Source organism: Octopus sinensis, linkage group LG1 (assembly GCF_006345805.1).
Source record: "Octopus sinensis linkage group LG1, ASM634580v1, whole genome shotgun sequence".
Lineage (NCBI taxonomy): Eukaryota > Metazoa > Mollusca > Cephalopoda > Octopoda > Octopodidae > Octopus > Octopus sinensis.
The window spans coordinates 72,888,952-72,910,267 of NC_042997.1; the positions used below are offsets into that span (position 1 = coordinate 72,888,952).

General features: G+C 36.4%; 2 protein-coding genes across 4 annotated transcripts in view; one reads left to right on the forward strand and one right to left on the reverse strand.

The window, feature by feature from the left end:
* LOC115213138 (ribosome biogenesis protein bop1-B) overlaps positions 1–20,473 on the reverse strand; it is a 50,488-nt gene extending 30,015 nt beyond the window's left edge. Inside the window, exons 1-7 of one of the 2 annotated variants that reach the window (XM_029782075.2) lie at positions 19,071–19,155; positions 18,839–18,942; positions 10,690–10,803; positions 7,451–7,831; positions 7,059–7,210; positions 5,386–5,503; positions 615–716 (exon numbers count right to left, since the gene is read on the reverse strand). In XM_029782075.2, coding sequence (XP_029637935.1) covers positions 615–716; positions 5,386–5,503; positions 7,059–7,210; positions 7,451–7,831; positions 10,690–10,803; positions 18,839–18,904 — 933 coding nt within the window. In that variant the 5' untranslated portion in view covers positions 18,905–18,942; positions 19,071–19,155. Of the gene's footprint in view, positions 1–614; positions 717–5,385; positions 5,504–7,058; positions 7,211–7,450; positions 7,832–10,689; positions 10,804–18,838; positions 18,943–19,070; positions 19,156–20,421 lie in introns of those variants that run through there. The other variant, XM_036501904.1, reaches the window with a different exon arrangement.
* The window catches only part of LOC115213149 (progesterone-induced-blocking factor 1-like), a 42,736-nt gene continuing 40,608 nt past the window's right edge, over positions 19,189–21,316 (forward strand). For both annotated transcript variants that reach the window (XM_029782094.2, XM_029782086.2), the window contains exon 1: positions 19,189–19,791. In XM_029782094.2, the coding sequence (XP_029637954.1) occupies positions 19,432–19,791 (360 nt within the window). In that variant the 5' untranslated portion in view covers positions 19,189–19,431. The remainder of the gene's footprint in view (positions 19,792–21,316) is intronic.

A 21,316-nucleotide genomic window follows, 5' to 3' on the forward strand; every position in this document is an offset into this window, starting at 1 on the left:
TTACATGTTGAAACATGGCTCAAATATATTTGAATTTTAGTGAAAACAAAATTAAAGAAGAGACATGTAAACATGACACCATGTTGTAAATATAACTGAGCTTTTGAAACCTACACAAAAATCAAAGATAAGACATACCATAATTACTGCTGAAAATTGTATAGAAATATTGTTAAACTTGAGTATCAGACATTGTTTTTAGCAGGGGAAATTAATATTTTTGGTAGCAGATAGCTTATTCTATCATTTGGGTTTATGGGATTGTAAGGAAAACTAAGTCATTGGGCTTAAGATTTCAGCAAAATTAGTCTGAAATGAAACCAAATACAATCTGTACAAAAAACAGCAGCAGCCGCCACTGGCAGGCAAGACAACTTGCTTCCACCTCATTATGTGAGATGTTGCCAAAACTAATGCAAAAACGACTAATACTTCTGCATTATCTACTCTTTCTTCACACTAAAATATATATATCACTGAGAGTTACAATTCATAATTGATGTGTAAAACTGAATTCAAAGTCTGTAGTAGAAAAAAATTAAGCAGGAAATATTTCTACAACATGTGTAACATGAATAGAATAAAAGGAGAAACAAAAGACGTAAATTGCTTACTTTGAGTCTTTCCCATTTGGAAGGAATAAAACTGCGTTTGTCTGGTGGTCTATTAGTAACAGGATGCTTTATAGTTTTATAAGTGAAGAAATCAATCCAAGGCTGTAAAGAGAAAAAGATGAAAATAGAATACTCTGGGGTCTCAAATACCCCCCCCCCACACACCTTTATTCCAATTCCCCCTTGCCTATTAAATTTTGCTAATCTATTTCCGGTGGAATTTTATTGTAAGCTATTCATATTGATACAATAGCTGGAGAATCTGATAATTCTATTTTACGTTAAAAACACATATATATATATGTAACATTAACAAAAAGAACATTACAAGTAATACTATATGTTATAAAATAAATAGAATATATAAACTAAATAACTAATTCTGGTTTCAGAAAAATATCAAAGGTGACAGCCTAGAAAATTTTACATAATGATTTCTCATTTAGGCACAAAGATAACAATTTGTGGGGAGGGACAAGTGGATTAAAGTGGCCAAGTATATTACTGGTGCTTCATTTTATTGACCCTGTAGGGATGAAAGGTAAAGCTAACCTCAGTGGGATTGAACTCAAAATGTAAAGGGTCATAACTCTATGCAGCAAGGCATGTTGCCCAATGCCAGCAATTTGAAGGGAAAGGGAAAGTCAATTAAACTGACTCCCATTACTAATACAAAGCAACAAACTCTGGGGAATTCATTATTATTTTGACTGACACAAATTGAAAATCAGTATGGCAAAAGAAAAAGAAAATGACAGAAATGGGAAGAAAACCTGGAGTGTTCTATTTGTTTTCATAATGCATGGAAGAAAAATATAGCCGTCAATATTTTAGGGCATTGATAACTTTCAATCTTAAGCAGATCAATCATCTCACCTGCTTCAGGACACATAGAAAACAAGGAAATTGCTGTCAGAAAATATGCTTTACAACCAGCCAAAGTTTATAAAGACTTGAGGCTGCCCCTGTCTGTAACATACATGTGAGTGTACTGCTACTCCACACTGTAGTCAACAAAGTTTCATTTCCAATTTCTCTACCAATTACCAACACAAATACCACACAAACTAAGAACTTTAATGATGAAGTGTTTATCCTTACAGAATAAGGATTTAACATCAACACGACTCAAGTAATTTCTTTTTGAACTTTTTCATAAGATCATGTCAGAGAAAAGAGTATTTCGTAGTGAGATGTATGGAAATTATTCTATAGAAAAGCAAGCACTTGCTATCATGGTGAACAAATGCAAGGAGTATGATTCTGAATTAGAGCAAATGAAAGGGAAAACTCATTGGGATGCTAAAAGGAAACGTCATGTTGCAGGCACCCAGAAATAAGGATATCTCACCAAAGCAGTTCATTTGTTTTACTCGAATTTGGCCAGTGTCAAAAACTCTGATCGTCCATTTGATTCTACTGTTAAAGTAGCCAAGCGCTGCTATGAAAAATATTTGAAAGGCAAACTTGACAACACTGAAAAAAGTCCAAAGAAACACTACAGAGTTGCTGGAGGAGGTCGTAAAACAAAAGCACCAGCTAAGAGAGATGCCTTGTTTGAATGGTTTGTTAAAACATCGCTGCATGCGAGATTACCACAAACTCTTTTCCTATTACAGGCTGAAAAATTTTATGAGAAGCAGAGGATTTGCCAACACCCCAACATACCAACTGAGGAAAAGCTTTGTTTTTCAAAAAGCTGGAGGAAAGGTTGGCAGAAAGAGTATAGGGTATCACTGAAATTTCCAAACAAATGCATTTCAATCTCCAAAGAGCAATGTGTTGAGTGCATTCAGGATTATTTGAAGATCATATAGAGTGCGTGTCCTTATTTCTTCGACAAATTTGGCCTAGATCCTCCTAATTATCAATGGAGATCAAATGCCCTTACAACAGAATGGAAGTAGCGGACAAGCTACCTTATCATTCAGAAATCAAGATACGTTCATCAAAGAAAACCACCATTTGTCTAAGGAACATATCACAGTGTTCACCCAGGTTAGCAATGATACCAAAATCAATCTTATCTCAGAGTTTGTATTTAAAGGAACTGGTAAAAGACCACCACTATTAAATGCCTTGCCTACAATGAAATATCAATGGTCTCCTAAAGGTTCTTATAGATTAGAACAGCTGCTCTGTACTATTGAAAAACTTCCAAACTGATTCAATGTTTTCAAATGCAAACTTTGCCATCTATGTGCTAGGTGATTAAATGGTGCATTCGATGCTAGAGGTGAGAGACGCCCAGTGGGAAAGGCGTTATGTGCTAGTCGTCATCGGCGGTGCTATCACCAGATTTGTTCAAGTTAATGACATGCAGTTGCACAAACAACTGAAAGCAAAATATTGCAAAATAAAGAAAGCAAAGAATATAGAAAAGTTAGTTCAAACTCTGAATAAAATACCCACACCCAATCAATCCAAGATAATGATGATGCTACATCAAGCACATGCAGATTGTAAGACTGATTCAAGTCAACATGGGCCACAAACACTTTCAATGGCTCTGAAGATTATAAGGTGTCAGACACTTTTCTTGCCATATTGAAACCGAGAAACCTGCAGAAGGACAGTGACAAAAAAATCCCAAGTCTATCATTTATACCTATTTACAGAGTGCTATGTTTTATGTATAGAATAATAAATACTGCAAGTTTACGAAACAGTAATTATACTCTTTTCAGTTTGATTTACTTTTCTTTCTTTTTAAGACATGTTGCTTGTATAGCATTAAAAAAAAAATCCCATAATTACTATAATTAACAAATATCTTAACAAAAATGAAGCACACACGTGCTAATTTCACTAGCCTCTTGTTAATTTATTTTGCCTTGTTGTGTCGTTATATATGCTTTAAGATGCTTTTTCCCTAATTTTTGCACATACACAATACAGTTATTGATTCCCACCAACCCGCTTATTCCAGCACCTCCACCTATTATTTGAGACTCGAGAGTAAATGACTAGTTAAAAAAAAATCAAGGGAGACAACCTACAACATTTTAAAATTTTATATAGTTACCGATTTTCCACCACCCTGTTTATTCTACTCACCCGCTTATAAGAATTTAAGCAAATGTCCAACCCCACCTGTTATTTGGGACCTGAGAATAAGATAAATCAAATCAAGGTGGCTTAATAGATCAACACACAGAACATCAGTTAATTTCAAGTTTTGAATTTGACACTGTAGTATTACACCACATCTAACTCAGTTATGACACACCACATCATGCATATACAAATGCAAACTTGTTCATCATCGTCTCCCAGGCAATAACAGAGGAATTCAAGACAGGCTGTCCCTGGGAGTTCCTCTATGCTGATGACCTTGCTCTTATAACTAAATTACTACCAGGTATGGAAGCAAGGTCTAGAATCAAAGGGCCTTAAATTTAACTTAGGAAAAACCAAAGTGTAAATAAGTAGGAAGGCAGATAAATCACAAATCCCTTCAGGTAGATGGCCCTGCTCGATCTTTAGAAAAGGTGTAGGTGGAAACTCCATAAGATGCACTCAGTGTAAGCTATGGACACATAAAAGGTGCAGCAATATCAGAGGAAGGTTAACATGTAAACTAGCTTTTGCAAGTGGAAGATGCACAGGTACAATAAATGATGAAAATGTTCAGAAAACAGGCTCCATCAACTGCCGGGGGTGGGTGGGGGCAGCTAGAGGTAGTAGATAACTTCCGTTATCTAGGTGACCAAGTTAGTAGTGGAGGTGAATGCTCTGAGAGCAAAGCTGTGAGAATAAGATTAAGCACCTACCTCTGCTGGCAACAAAGGGCCTCTCTCTCAGAGTGAAAGGCAGATTATTTGATGCCTTCGAGCAAACAACTATGCTGCATGGCAGTAAAACATGGGCTGCGACAGCCAAGAACATGCGTAGGCTTGAAAGAAATGAAGCCAGTATGCTTCATTGGATGTGCAGTGTCAGTGTGCATGTTCGACAGAGTATAAGCATCTTGAGAGAAAAGCTAGGTATAAGATGTGGTGTGCAAGAGAGATGACTATGTTGGTATGGTCATGTGATGCATATGGACGTGGATAGTTGTGAAAAAGAAGTGCCAATCCCTAACTGTTGAGGGAACCTGTGGTAGAGGTAGACCCAGGAAAACATGGGATGAGGTGGTGAAGCATGATCTTCGAACTTTGAGCCTCACAGAGGCATATGACTAATGATTGAGACCTTTGGTGAAGTGCTGTGCTTGAGAGGACCTGTTAAGCCAAGTGTACCCATGCTGGTGGCACGTAAAGCATTGGGCCTCATGGAAGCAAAGTGGCTGAGTTCCTTTTGAGCATTGGGCGCCACAGAAGAAAAGTAGCTGAGTTCCTTTTGAGTGTTGGAAGTAATGACTGAGGCCTTTGGCATTATGTCATGCTTAAGAACACCTATCAAGCAGAACAAAATCGCAGCTGTAGCAGATATCGGTGTCACACAAATTGTCACCCATGCCAGTGACATGTAAAAGCACCCTGGTGTTAAACAAATGGCACCCATGCCAGTGACATGTAAAAGTACCCATTACACTCTCGGAGTGTTTGGAGTTAGGAAGGGCATCTAGCCACAGACAACCATGCCAAATCAGACTGGAGTCTGGTGCAGTCCAGTCAAACTGTCCACTCCATGCCAGCATGGATAATGGATGTGAAATGATGATGATGATGAAGAAACTTATGTAAGTACAAAACTTAAAAATCAGTGAAGTTGAAGTCTCAAAGTATTTATTATAGCACAATTTGAAACAAGTTCTAGAAGTACTTACAGCAAAAGGATCCACTTCTTTGTTGGGGTGTTTGCCTCGCTGTAATCTTTTGATAATTCCTATGTCAGCATCACTAAGAACAACTTTCTGACCAGTTAGTTTATTACTCACAGTTCTCCTGAAAGACAAGTTTCAAACAATAAATGAAGCATGGATGTAAAACCTTTGTATCCTTGTCCAACTTTAACCAGTCAGTTATCTGGTTGTTTTTCTCTTCTTTCACACTGTTTAACATACCAACTGTGTTATGATCGCTATGATTTCTTAGTTGATAGCAGAACACTGAACCAAATTAAAATGGAAGAGCAAACTGGTGGTTTTCCAGCTCTGAGATTTTAAATTCACTTAAATGACAGATTTTAAAGAATCATGCATTAAGTACAATCTTAGTAGTCTTAATCTGAAGATAATAACAATCAAATTCTTACACAAACTTTTAACTTACAACATTACATCATCATCTATTAACATTCATTTTCCATGCTGGCACAGACTAGATGGTTTGACAGAATGCAGCAAGCTCCCCCCCTCCACACACACAAGGACTACATTGGGCTACAGTTCAAGCTTTGGTTTTTACAGTTGAATGCCTTTCCTACACCAACCTATACAGACTACACAAAAATATTAGACACAGAATTTGAATTCAAACTCTATAATTAGTAGAGTACTAATTCTCTATCACAAAACATGTGAAAATCTAGGTACTGTCCCTCTCTATCCATAGAGTGACTAGCATAACACAGATCAATCTATAGTACACATTATAACAACTACCAATATCACAACCATTAACCCTTTTGATACCAACCTGGCTGAAATTGCCCCTGGCTCTGTAGTGCAAATGTCTTGTTTTCAAAGTTCTGAATTAGAATCTTCCACCAAACCTTAGTCACAATTTATGTTCCTAATACTAGCTTAATGATAACTAAGTTATTTTACTAAATTCTTTATAATATTTAAAATTAATTGAAAAAAACACAGAGCATCTCAACAGAAATATGGTAACAAGAGGGTTAATAACAGTTGTACATTCATCTAGACAGGTCTGCAACACTTATATTCTAATCCTACAATATACCAAATAACATGAAAGCCTCTATGTTGCAGCTCAACCTGATGGTAACAGCCACAGCTTCATTGAGAATATCAGCGAAGTCATGATTGGAACATCATTAATCAGAGTTGTACAATCAGAGCAGACTTGGAAGTAAACAAGATAGAGATAAAAAATAAAAGTAGAGTTTGAAACCAGAATACACTAAATTCGTAAGTTCAAACTTTACAATAGAATTTGTATTGTGCAAGGACGAAGTAATAATTTTTGCTCCGTTTCTCAATTTTAGTATTTTAGTGCAGTCTGTCACTGTCATAACAGTGAACTCTACTGCTATGGCAGTATTCACCTACAGCTAATGAAACATTGTGTCTATGAAGAGTTAAATGTTAACCATGGATACAGTGCAGTGTGTTTAATTTACACTTCTAGCTGTGAAACTCTGTTTTGTGCACACTCATACAATAAACACAAACATAAAAATACTGTTTAATATATATTGTGTGTGTGAGAGAGAGAACTAAGGCAGTTTTAATTACTCTTTTTCAGTTACTTAAAAGTTACATAATAAAAAATATTGTGGAGACCAAATTTAAGTGAAAAAGTAGTAACTCACCAATAATTGGGGTCATCCAATTTTTCAAGGAAATTATCAAGCTCATCTCCATGAACAGGTTTCTTAATCTTGTGTCCATCTAGATTATAGCCTATATGTTCATAGTCATCATACCACTGCATAGGAATGTTGCCCACTGTGTTACGAATATCCTAAAATGGTGGAAAAGAAACGAAATATCAGTAAGAACAGGATTGTGCATGTGAGGTGAATGGCACAACTCACTGAGCTGCAGCTGAACCACCCACAGAGAGTGAACAAAGCCAAGAAGAAATATGAATCTTGGATATGGACACAATTTAGTGCTGACAACAAGATATACATTGCAGATCACTCAACCAACAAACAGTAACACCAAACATGTTAAATTTTAAAAAACACAACTGACTCACCTCTTCATCAGAAGAATCTTCATCATATTCATCAACAGCTGCAGAAGAATCTAATAATTGTGAAACAACAGTGTTTTCTTTATTTTCTTGCTTCCTAATATTGTCTGATATTTTATTGGAGTGGTCCTTGGAAGTTGGCTGGTTTTTAACAAACGTTTTACTCTTTCCTGCATCACTAGTGTTTGGCTGAATTTCTTTGACATTTATTCCATCTTCAGTATTACTACTATTGACTCTGGAAGTAGCCTTTTCCTCAACATCAGCAACATCCTCCTCGCTGCTGACATTCTCAAAAGCACCTATTTCCTCCTCATCATCATCATCACTATTGTCTTTGTTGCTCTCGTTGAAAATATGTTCATCTTTATCAGATCCTTCCTCCTAAAAAAGAGAAAAAGAAAAAAATTAATAACTGCACAAGAATAAAACAACTGAGGAATAATTCTGTTGTTTCATTGTTTTACATATGTTGACATGGGTAGAATTGCAAGCAAAAGGAATTCAATAAAGTGACACCTATATATAAGCAGACTGTGGAATTCAGTAATGTATCTTACCAAGATCTGATAAGCAGCTGAGCACCTTTAACATTCCATTAATATACTTTATCTGTACAGCAGGTTGACTGGGTTGATTTATTCATGTAGATGTAACTTGGTATCCATAAACAGGCACTAAACTTAGGAACTTTTTCTTGTAGTGGTACATGAACTTTTGGTTAAACTACAATTCCTAACAGAAGACATCAATGGCTGCAATATTCAGTAAGATGATGTAGAAGCTTCTAACTACCACATTCATTCACTCAACACTATTAAATGATAATTACTCTTTATGCAATTTTTTCCCTTTCTTTCATCAGGTTAACTAGTGGGAGCCATGGAAATTCCACAAAATGAAAAAGATTAGGAGAAGCTATTTAAAAAAGGATGATTTTTTATTTTTATTTTGCTATGTTATTTCACTTCCAGTCATGATATATTCTATGCTTTTTAAAATTTCCCTCTGCTGAGCACTTTATAGTTCACTCTTTCTCTTCACCTCTCACTTCCACTAACCACAGTAGTGACAGCATAATGCATTGGCTGATTTCTGTTCTCTCAGATTCACTCTTCCTTCCTCTCTCTGACTTAACCTTCTCTTCTCTAACTAAAGTGTAAAGTGTTACCAGACAGGTAAAAGGATATTAGAGATTTAGTTCAATAACAAAATACTCTTCACTATCAACACCATAGTTTTCAGTAACAAAGCTCATTTCAGTTCAGCTGTTTGTCTATATCTTTTTCTTCCTGTCAATGTATCTCTATGCTATCTACCTCTCTCTCTTCTAATGTAACTGTCTTCCCTGTCCATCTTTCTATCAGCCTTTCTTTAACCTCACCACCAGAACATCATTCAACATCCGTTGTCTATGCTGGCATAAGTTGGACAGTTTGACTGGGCTGGCACTCTGAAAGGCTGCACCAGACTCCAGTCTAATTTGGCATGGTTTTCTGCAGCTGGATGCCCTTCTCAATGCCAACCACTCTGAGAGTGTAATGAATGCTTTTACTTGCCACCAGTATGAGTGCCATTTGCATGACAGTGCGGTGCATTTATGTGCTACACTACCCCCCACCCACTCTCACTTTTACCCCACCTCTCTAATTGACTAATGTCAGAAATACTTGGCTAAGGATAAACCACAATTCCTGGTAGTATTTGACTAGAAGGAATTTGGCAAGGTACCACATTCAGTAACTTGACAGTAAATAAAGAAACTAGGTGTTGAGTTTGTAAGGGCTATATAAGTCATGTGATAAATTTGATGTGAGGAAGGGACTATTCTGCTGCTATTCCCCGATACCATTTAACCCTCTTACAACATATCACATATACTGAACTACCAAATTATCTCTTCACCATACACATCAGCCTGATACTCTTACTACCAACCCAACCACACATCTCTTTCTCCAGGTCCACTGCTTTATTATTATTACTATTACATTTCTGTTGCTCTTCCCTGGTTGTCAATCATCTCCTTCCCACTGATTCATGTATCATTGGTTATCTTTCAACCCTATCCAAATTCTACTGTAATAACTTACTTATCCTTCAACACTTGTTCATAGTATTCACCCTCTCACCCATTTCCTACATCTAACCATCTCTCTCTCTTCCAACATCTACTCACTCATATTTCCTGTTCTCCCCTCCCCACTCACTTCCATTGTGTCCCATATTTTGAGGGTCCAACCAGTTACCTCATCATCATTATTTTGATTTTTCCAACTCCATCTTCTATAACGTGATGCACATGTCCCCACCAGCAACAAATCTGCTCTGTTCAGGCCCTTTCTCACTCAAACCCCTCATCCCTTAGCATAAAGCTGCCTCCTTCTCAACTGTAGTCCCATCCAACCAAAAGGAACCTTATTCTAGCAGGCTCTATGGCAATCTCACTAGTGCTGGTGCCACAAAAAAAACAAAACAGAACAAAACATCCAGTACACACTGCAAAGTGGTGGGGCATTAGGAAGGATATCAAGCCATAAAAACAATACCAAAGCAGTCTCCAGGCCCACTAGGTCTTGTGAAACAGTGTACGCTAGCATAGAACATGGACATTAAATGATATTTTACATAGAAAGCACCTATAAAGAGGCACAATTCCACATTTACCTTTTTCTCCCCATAATACTAGTATTTATAAACTTCCAAAGAGAAGAAAGGCAAAGTTATCCTGAGTAGGCTTGAACTGGAACAAATATAAATAAGAGTAAACACTTTCAGATAATTCCTCCACTGTCACATCATCATTTTTGCCAATTTCATACAATGTAAAACAGGTTAGTTCTCAGTGAAAATTCTGAAAGCTGCTCCAATTCCTAGTCAGACCTTATTTTTCATGTTCAAAGTATGAACATCACGAATTACTCCTCCTGCTTAATTTAGTGTGGAAAGGCAGAAATAATGCTGAATTAATCACTAAAGATCAACAAATTTAGCAAAACAGACATCAACAAACTCCATTATTATTTCTCAACATTTTAGTGACATTGAACTCATAATAAATGGAGTTTCCAAATTCAATATCACTTACATGCACTTGTATTAGAATAAGGAAAACCTTTTATGGAATAAAGTTGCCTTGATTGTCTCTCTTCAGATCAAACAATTAATATAGGAATGAGAAAATAATGCAATAATGATTCTAATCTTGGACATTTTAAAACAAATTCATAAAGTATATTTACAGATGAAGTTTCTTCTTCTAGACCAGAATAAACACTTTCTTCACTACCACTTGAACCATCACTCAAGTCAGCAGAGTCATCTATTTCATTCACATTTTTATCCCATAAATCATACTGAAAGAGAAGAAAGATAATTAGTAAATAGTCACATAAAATAAATGTTCTTGTAACTTTTTCATGCTATTTTAACCCTTTAGCATTTAAACTGGCTATATCCAGCCGAAATATTCTACCTGCTTTATGGTCAAATCAGCCAGATTGGGCCTCCCACACCTACCCTTCAATGTCATTCTAAAAATAAACAATCAATCATCAAAATCTTGAAGTTATGAGATAATGCATGATTAATTTAAAACAATGTAAACAAATAGAATGCTTAAGGGTTAAAGCAATTTTATTACAACACTATTACAACACAATTTTGCAAATTTAAATGTAAGTTAATGAATTTCTATATGACATTTTGATTTCAACATTTTATTCAACTTACATAGTATTTAGGCAAAAATGTTTTATAATGAAAGAGAGAAGTAAACAGGCAGAGAGCATGAATATCTTTCTATTTACTTCATAAGACAACATTATCCCTTTCATTACTAACCCGGGCGAGAGAACCTATTGTTATTTAATTGTAAATTTGAACCCAAATCTCGTTGGTACATTCGTTGAAACACGTGATTTCACTTTGTAAATAGATGGGTTATAGTATCCGACATTGCTTGACCTGATATCTGAACTCAGTGAATTTTGGGAGATTTTTTTCCACATTTTTTTCGGCATCGATTTTTCTTCAACTTTGAAAATGGATAGGAGTTTCATGTTATCAAGCATTGATTCCGAATTTAAAGCTTTTTCAACAGAAAATTGGGAGATATCAAGAAAAAGAATAAATTGGGAGATATCGAGAAAAAGAATGAATGAGGTACAAAAGCACATGGTGTATGAGAATGAATAGGATATTTCAGTATCCGAAACTGAAAGCAGCGATTCTGAAGAAACTAAAAGCGGCGATAGCAACAGCAAAGACGATTTTACATCGGAATGAAGTAAAAATGTTAGTAGTAATTTTTCTGAGGAGATGGGGGTCTATCCATAGTCTTTCTTAGAAAGCGAAACCGTTAGACTTTTATTTTTTTCAGTATGCTTGTTTGAAGTGATCACTGCGGAAACAAACCATTATGCAGAATGTAAACAAACACAAAATGGGGGATCAAAGTTCGGAAAATTTGTGAAGCAAATATGGTTAAACTAAAGCGTTAAACCCAGTCAAAAAAAAAACAAAAAAAATTTGTGTAATAGGTGTAAAACAACTTCCTCTAAACGAATATGAAAAAAAATGCGCGCACGCGAAAGGGGAGAGGGGGAGAGGCCTCGGAAAATTCACATCGGGAATTTCCAAAAGCGTCTGAGGGGCTGACCTGGAAACAAAAAAAAAAATAGTGTAATATGTGTAAAACAACTTGCTCTAAACGAATATGACCAAAAAAATGCGCACTCGCGAAAGGGGTGGGTGGGAGAGAGGCCTCGGAAAATTTACACCGGGAATTTCCGAAAGCGTCTGACCCAGGCACAAAAACAAAAAAAAAGTGTAATAGATGTAAAACAACTTGCTCTAAACGAATATGATGAAAAAAATGTGCGCTCGCGAAAGCGGGGGTGAGGGAGAGGCCTCGGAAATTTCACATCTTCAGTCCACGGCCTTTAAACTAAGAAAAAAAATAGTGTAATTGGTGTAAAACTACTTGTTCTAAACAATCATCAAGAACACACGCTCACACACAGAATCATAAACTCCGTATTTTTGTATGTATTTCGCAAAAAAAAAAAAGAAAGAGAAGAAATTCTGGAAAAAGTGAAGAAATGTTGGATCTCCGATATGTGAACCAAAATGCGTGTCAGAAACATCTTGAAATACTACAGAAATTATGTTATGGACATAATGTATACATACCTCTTTGAGTGGTCCATCGACAGTGATGATAAAGAAATGAGATGGGTTGCGTTTGGAGGAAAAAATTATCTCGGGCCAGGATAAAGACTTACTGCTGCCAATAAGAATATGTGTATTCTCTTGGCAGCAGGTTTAATGCTTTCCATAAATAGGAATCTAGAGAGGTATTGCTTTAAGTAACAGGCCTTCTTACAAGAAACAACTGTCCTTAGAGGCCTGGACTTGAATAGAACTTGGTACCAACAATCACTGTCTTATAAACAACTGTCCTTAGACAAAAGACTGACCTTTCATTGACCAGTGTTTACTCATCCCATCTTCTGGTGTGGAGGATTTCCCACTCCTTTTGACAAGCCTATGGACTTGGTACCAACAAGTTCTTATTCATTTCAATCGTGGATACACAAGTGTTAAATTGTATGATACACTTGGTCTTCAGCAACAGAATGGCACTTTGCAATTCATGTGAATTAACATTACAGGATGGAATTCGCCGATTTAATAATGACAGTGAGGCACTAGATTTCTTTCGAAAACATAATATCATTCCCAGTACAGTAGACTGCCCTAGATGTCATTTACCATGTACACTCCACGAAAACACAAGCATCTTGCGATGTCGAAGGACTGTTCACCGTTGAAGACAAAGGCCCACGGAATGTGGATATTCTATATCCCTATACAACAACACTTTTTTGGATCGGAGTCAGATATCACCCTGTAAAGTCCTGTTATTTGTAAACTACTTTCTCACAGACTGTTGGTCGCATGCATTAGTTATGGAGAATTTAAGGATTTCATATCCGACCTCGATTGATTGGCGATCCTTCTGTTCGGAGGTTTGTCAGCATTGGGTAGAGAATTACCAGGACCAAATCAGTGGACAAGGAGTTGAAGTGGAAATTGATGAGACGGTTATTGTAAGAAGAAAATATAATCGTGGAAGACTCACAAAAACTATCTGGCTTTTCGGTGGGATAGAGCGAGATGCCACCACACTGATCCTCTTAATTACTCGATATATACGCCAAGGGTCCATAGTATATAGCGAATCTTGGGCTGTGTATAATTCTCTGGGAAATCTCAGCTATACCCACTTTCGGATCAACCACAGTGAAAATTTTGTTGATTCTACAAACGCGTCGGTGCACACACAGACGATAGAGAGATTGTGGGGGTCAGTTGTTCGCCCAGGCATTCGTGCCTGTTACTTAAAGCAATACCTCTCTAGATTCCTATTTATGGAAAGCATTAAACCTGCTGCCAAGAGAATACATGTATTCTTATTGGCAGCAGTAAGTCTTTATCCTGGCCCAAGATAATTTTTTCCTCCAAACACAACCCATCTCATTTTGTTTAGAGCAAGTTGTTTTACACCTATTACACTATTTTTTGTTTTTGTGCCCGGGTCAGACACTTTCGGAAATTCCCGATGTGAATTTTCCGAGGCATCTCTCCCACTCCCCTTTTGCGTGCGCGCATTTTTTTTTCATATTTGTTTAGAGGAAGTTGCTTTACACCAATTATAAAATTTTTTTTTGTTTCTTTGACTGGGTTTAACGCTTTAGTTTAACTGCAAATACTGGGTACTGCTGTGGATTTAGTTTTTCTCAGGGAAAATAGTATTAGTCAGCATGGCTTAGGGTACGATGTGGTCTGGAAGTTATTGTTTGAAGCGATCACTGTGGAACCAAATTTACGCAGAATGTAAACAAAACACAAAATGGGGGATCAAAGTTTGGAAAATTTGTGAAGCAAATACTGGGTACTGCTGTGGATTTAGTTTTTATACAGGGAAAATAATGTTAGTGTACAATGTGGTCTGGAATTTATCACTTCCATACCATAACCAGGGCCGTATATTATTTTTTGACCAATTTCTTTAGTTCGGTAAAACTTACTGTGGATTTAGGTGGATTCCAATATTTCAGTTTATTTCACCTTTATGGTACACCTGTTATTATGCATTAAATTCAACTGATGATCTAGTGATGCGCACAATTCTTCTTTATCAAAATTTTCTTGCATACCCAATTGAATATTAGCTGATGATTCATTTTCTATGGTGATGTTTAAACAAAATTTTTATATTTTTACCTTTTGCTCAGTTTACCTGGATTTACGAGTAATTAAAGTCACTTTGAGACAAAAGTTATGCAATAGAATTGATTAAGAACCCTTTCTTTAATTATGTTCCAAATATCACATTAATATGTTAAGTAAAATAGTTAGTTATTTAATGAAACAAGCCTAAATTCATGATTATTTTAGAATTTAATTGAAACTCATGAGGGGTGTATTTTGGTCAGAAATATAGTAACGAAAGTGTTATTCCATAGACCACAATACTGGAAAAGTTTTGGGTGGGTTTCTAATGTCAAATTATATCACCCAATGAGAGGACATTTATGTATGATTATTTGATACAATCATTGTCATTGTTTAACACCAGATCAGTCAAACCTGAACATATCTCTGATTGGCATTTCAGTCTCAATCATCCGGCATTTTTTTTTTTTTATGATAGTGCTATGAAGAGGTCACTCTGGTTACTTTATCCTAGTAATTCAAGCAACAATCGAGTGACCTTTTTGTTGACTCATTTTTACAGCTATTTGTATACAATAAATGGAAAAGTTTTTTTTTAAATGACAATATGTTGGTTAAGAACGCCATATATGTATTTGACGATATACAAGATGCATTAAGCCATACATAAAAGCCTCAAGAAATCACCCTCAGTCCTATATGCAAGGTGGGCCTTCAATAAGCTAATTTTGTCTGATTTTCTTTTTCCTCAATATGTGCTGCATCTTTTATGCCATCTCAAATACGATATCTGAAATGGAGTATTTCAATTTAAACCACCTTTTATAGTTCCAAAGATACATCATGATACTTCATATTACGACTGTAAACTCTAAAGGAAATACAAACAGAAATAAGTATTTAACAAGGACAGTAGTTACTCCATCAAACTGTTCTTCTGGTATAGATGAAAAACCAATAAGTCCTGCAAGTAAACTAACAAAAAGAATCTGATGAAGTCATTACTATGAACCAAACAATACTATCCTTGATAAATCTAGTTTATATTGAAAAAATGTACCTACAATATTCCAAGATTGCATAACACATCTTTAGAGGTGACTAGCAGAGGTATCTAGCATTGCTCAGGATTAAAATGGCCTAGTATTACAGTTATGTTGAAACAGGTGATACAGGAAAGTGCAGCATCGATAACAAAACATTCGTGGAGTAAATGATGGGCTAATTCAACTAAGTGACATGTCATGTGTCTGTTTGGATTATTCCAGGCCCTAATCTGTCATGGAAAATTGGGGGTGGGGGCAATGTGATTTTTGAATGTACTAAAAAGCTGTCAGTGGATATACTCTCCTTTGTGGCAGTTGGCATTATGTCTAACACAACCCATCATTTGAAGTTTTGACACCTCCATCGGGTTTGTTGTCCTACATCACTCATAAAGTAAATTTAGAGGAACTGTGGTTGTTCATTTGTAGGTAGCAAGGAACCAATGAGGTGATAGGCTTGTTCTTGAATGTAGACATAAATCCATCATCATCATCATCGTTTAACGTCCGTTCTCCATGCTAGCATGGGTTGGACGGTTCGACCGGGGATCTGGGAAGCCAGAAGGCTGCACCAGGCTCCAGTCTTATCTGGTAATGTTTCTACAGCTGGATGCCCTTCCTAACGCCAACCACTCCGTGAGTGTAGTGGGTGCTTTTTACGTGCCACCTGCACAGGTGCCAGGCGAGGCTGGCAACGGCCACGGTCGGATTGGTGTATTTTATGTGCCACCAGCACGGAAGCCAGTCGAGGCGGTGCTGGCATCGGCCACGAGTCGGATAGTGCTTTTTACGTACCACCAGACCAGGGATCCTGGCTGGTTCAATCCGATTTCGATTTCGCTTGCCCCAACATGTCTTTGCAAGCAAAGGGGGTTGGCATGGGTGCCTGTCGTACGGTCGGATTGGTGTATTTTACGTGCCACCGGCACGGAAGCCAGTGGAGGCAGCGCTGGCATCGGCCACGAGTCGGATAGTGCTTTTTACGTACCACCAGACCAGGGATCCTGGCTGGTTCAATTCGATTTCGCTTTCGCTTGCCCCATGTCTTCGCAAGCAAAGGGGGTTGGCATGGGTGCCTGTCGTCGGATGAGGTTCTATATCGACTTCGCTTGCCTGTTCAACTATATCCTTAGATGCCACTTGAAATATAGAGGTGTATTGTCTGATATTGTTCAGAAAATCTTTTGACTGGTTGGAAGTGCCTTCCAAAAGATCTATAAGAAGTTGAGGAGGAGCTGGGAGTGATGGCAATCTTACCTTACTGCCTGAGCAGCACATGCCATTAGTTTCATTTGGAAATTTTAAAGCTTTGCAGAAATGACAATTTGAGTTTAGCACACCAATTTGGAGAAAATTATCATTTTTATAAGAATGGGATGGATCATATCTGAAAGCAGCTGCTGGAGTTGTGAAGAACGAATTTGTATGTAGTCTGTTTTTGAGAGCTATTCTATTGGGGCTGCTGTCGAATCATTAAAACATTTTTAACAATTCAGCAATAAGTGCTGCAGCATGCCTTTGCTGATGTTGGGGAAGTCTCATCTCCTTTCTGTATTGTTTACTGATTTTAGGAAAGTGTCATCTCCTTCCTCTCTTGAGGCTCCATTTGATATGCTGCAGCATGCGTTTGCTCATCTTGGGAAAGTCTCATCTCCATTCTCTCTTTAGACTCTTGCCTTCGGTTTTCTACAATCCTCCTTGCTTTATACTTGTTTCTTGTTTTCTTGGGTGGCATATTTTTTTCAATATTGTAAACCAAAAATTATGAACATAAAAGATATTATACAGTAACCTCTATTATTGTAAGCAGTTGTATGTATGTAGCATGTTTTTATTTTTGTATGCAGTATAAACTAATCAAATGGTAAATTTGCAACTACTGCGATAATCATTAACTGGTAATTGAATGGTAAATGTGTATTTTTATATACCTTGGACCAGCCACCTCATTGTTTTTTGTCAAGAGTTTCTCCTCCAACCGCTCATTATGTCAGTCAACACACATACACAAATCCGCTGTCATGGCCGTAAAGATGGAAAGTTGCTGATGCGTAATATTGTTCACATTAGGATATAATTAGAATTAAAAGTGAAACAATATTATATCACATTACAATATAGATGTTATTCTTTCACTTTTGACATGTAATACCGAACCGGTGCCAATGATGCATTGTTTTCATCCAAATGAAAAGAAATTTACATGTTGACACTCATAGTGTCTAATACTATTACCATGTAAAAAGTGATTTGATTTTTTTAGCCGTTTGAGAATGCATTGGGAACAGACAGATAAAGCATTTCATATATTTTAATATAAATTTGAATGATGTTTCTGTCCGTTAACTTCTACTAGACCAAAACTCAAATCAGCAACTCCCTTAATCTCAGGGAATGTCCTAAGGAAGGGGGTCTATTTTTTTTCTAAGGACCGCCTAATTGGGGCCTCACTGACGACCCTCTTTTTACAGCATTTTACATGGTATTCGCGACCAAATTAGGGCAATGACAATGAATTTCATACCATGAACTCACAGGTAGGTAAGAAGGTTCAATTTCTTAAGGGCCACTTAAATGGTGCCCCACTATTTTTTATGCCTTTACCTCGCTCCTACGCTTATAAATCAAACTATGATCAGCACCAATGCTTAGCACATTTGCAGAAAAAAGTTTCACTACACAAGGGTAGAGGGTCGCAAAGCGTCCCGATAGTGGGGCCGAAGGCCTCAAAGGGGCTCTCCGCAGTATCTAGGGTGAATGCCACGCTAAGGACGGCTTTAAGGCTAGTATAGATAAGTAGATTACATTATTGATAGTTGAAAGAGGTAAAAATTCTCATTCATAAACTGTACATGCCACATGGTTTGAAACTAGCAAAAACACTTCTAAGATGTTGTTATGGTATTCCTATGTTAGGCTACATAATGTTTTACATAGGAGGCCGAAGCTGTTAAAAAGATGATATAGCGAGGTAAACGCTAAAAATGTAACATACCTACAATACAAGATACACGTGTAATACTAATAGACGTGAAGTCAGTCATCTTATAAAGTTTAGCAGAGAAGACATCAGATGCAGTTAAATAGAAGAAATATTACTTACATCATTAGATATTGGTTCAACATTCTCAACAACAGGACGTTTTCTCTTCTCACTTTTGGTGACCATGATTGAAAAAGGCCATGCGTTGGTCAGCACTGACTAATCTATAAATATATGTGTTATTAGATATTAAATATTTGAGATGAAAATCTGTATAAGCTCATTGTATTACGTTATAAAATAAAAAAAAGTAATAGGCAAAAATAAATTGTAAATAAATACGTCATTTTACCATGTAAACTCGATAAAGTAGTTTTAACAATAGATTAGTTACGTCTGTTAGAAAGAAATTATCGTCACTTCTAGAGATATTCACTAAAGGGAGATAAATCAACAGTGCTAGGGCGGCGCTACTTTCGAAACGTGTCATGACAAGTCAATAAACAAAGCGTATCTCAATACTTTTCTGGATTCTTTCTTAAGTTATTCCTTACTGAAAATGATTGGTTGCGTTATATTATACATGAAAAATAAACGATTTTAGTAGGAGTAAGCTGAGAAAGGTTTGATTTCAAGATCCTGGTATTATATACATTATATATATATGAAAAAAAAAGATTATATCAATTCTTTGCACAGTTCATTAAAAAAAGATGATGGATATGGAATTCTCTCAGATATTCCGAGATCAAGAATCTGATGAAATTAGTCTTGAGACCTCTGTTCCAACGGACACATTTTCTCCAGAAAGGGAACATGTGAACCGGCGCAGTTCGCGAAGAATTAAAGATACCAAATCTAATGCCGCTGGAAGAGATATTCTTGAGAAAAAGCAGCTACTTCATGACCTCCAGCTTCACAAGATAGAGTCATCGCAAAAAGGAATTGCCATTGATAACCTAAAGATACAACATATGCAACGAACAGAAGAATTAGAAGAGAAGCTGAATGAAGCTCTTTACCAAAAGCAAATTCTCCAAACTCGTTTGGAATCTGAAATCCGAATACAACAGGTTAATATTTGCCTCATATTTATTATTGATCGTATTTTGATGTTTAACAAAGTCCTATGTTTCTGCCTTTCCAATGGGTGTTATTGTAATTCAATTTGCTTTAACTGTCAGTTTAATCTTCAATTATACTACGCGGATCCTGTCGACTGACTTCTGTTATTTTGTTAAAATTCTATTTACATATAAGATTCATTATAGCAATACAAACTGTCTGTATTGCAGAATAAGCTTACTCTATTAAAATAATGAGTTGTATATTCACTAATGAAAATATTAGTATAGCTGTATTTCTTTTTCTATGAGGAATGTAATGTGGGCAGCTAAAGTTAGCATATGTACTAACATTTCTCACTATCTTTTTAATTCAAATAATGACCAACCGCATATAACTGTATGTATGTATTTAGGTACACAGATGTATGCCTTACGTACATCCATACCTGTGTATCTCCTTTTTAGGCACAAGGCTTGAAATTTTGGTTGAAGTTTGGGTCTAGTCGATCTCATCAACCCCACATCTTGACTGGTTTTTGTTTTATTGACCCCGAAAGAATGAAGGACAAAATTGAGCTCGACGGAAGTCAGAAGAAATGCCTCTAAGCATTTTGTCCGACAGGCTAATGAACTTACCAACTTGTCACCTTTCCATACTTGTGTATATGTTAACTTGTGCTGTTCGCATGTAGAGTAGCATTCTCGTAGTGAAGAAAATTTAGATATTTAAAAAGTAAATAAAAATTAAAGGGGAGATAATCAACTTACTGTTAAACAACGATGACACTGAATGTAACAACCAAAAAGTGAACAAATGTCATTCTCTTCAGTACAGAATTCCTCCATATAAATATAACACGAACAAATTATCTGACGTTCCAAATTTTCTTTTAACATGCATCCACTTCATCTATTCTTAACACTTTATCACATAAAGCGAAACAGGTAAACATTTGTACATTCAATTTGTCGCAGTACGCATAAAATTCATGAGGCTTGTTCTTGACGAAAATTTAATATAAAGAATTTCAGATGATATTCTTTAAAATGAAGCTACATGCCATTTAGAGACAATGCTTAATAATCAATAACTCAATCTAATTGGCTAAACTGGCAAAATGACCATTCCGAAATATAACAATATCAATCTAATTGAATATATATATATATAATATTAGGGAGTAAATTCCAAACTTACAGGGAAAAATTTATATTAAATCAAATTTCACAATATCTATATATATAAAACTCACCTTGTGTGTGTGTCTGTGTGTTTAACTTCCCGGCCCATCTCCTCCTAGCCAACAAAGCGTAGAACCACCAAAAATGGGTCACTTAAAGTTTAGGCGAATGAAAATTGAACTGCGCTATTTCTGTTCCGAAATCCATCTCGCAAGGGTAAAAATCGATAATGTGTTTGTTTAAGCCTTATCCCATGCATTGAATAGTGAACTTTACTCAGTCAGCTGTTTGACGTGAACTGTTCACCACGCGTGCAAGCATGCGTAAATTGCATGAAAAGTAAAAAATC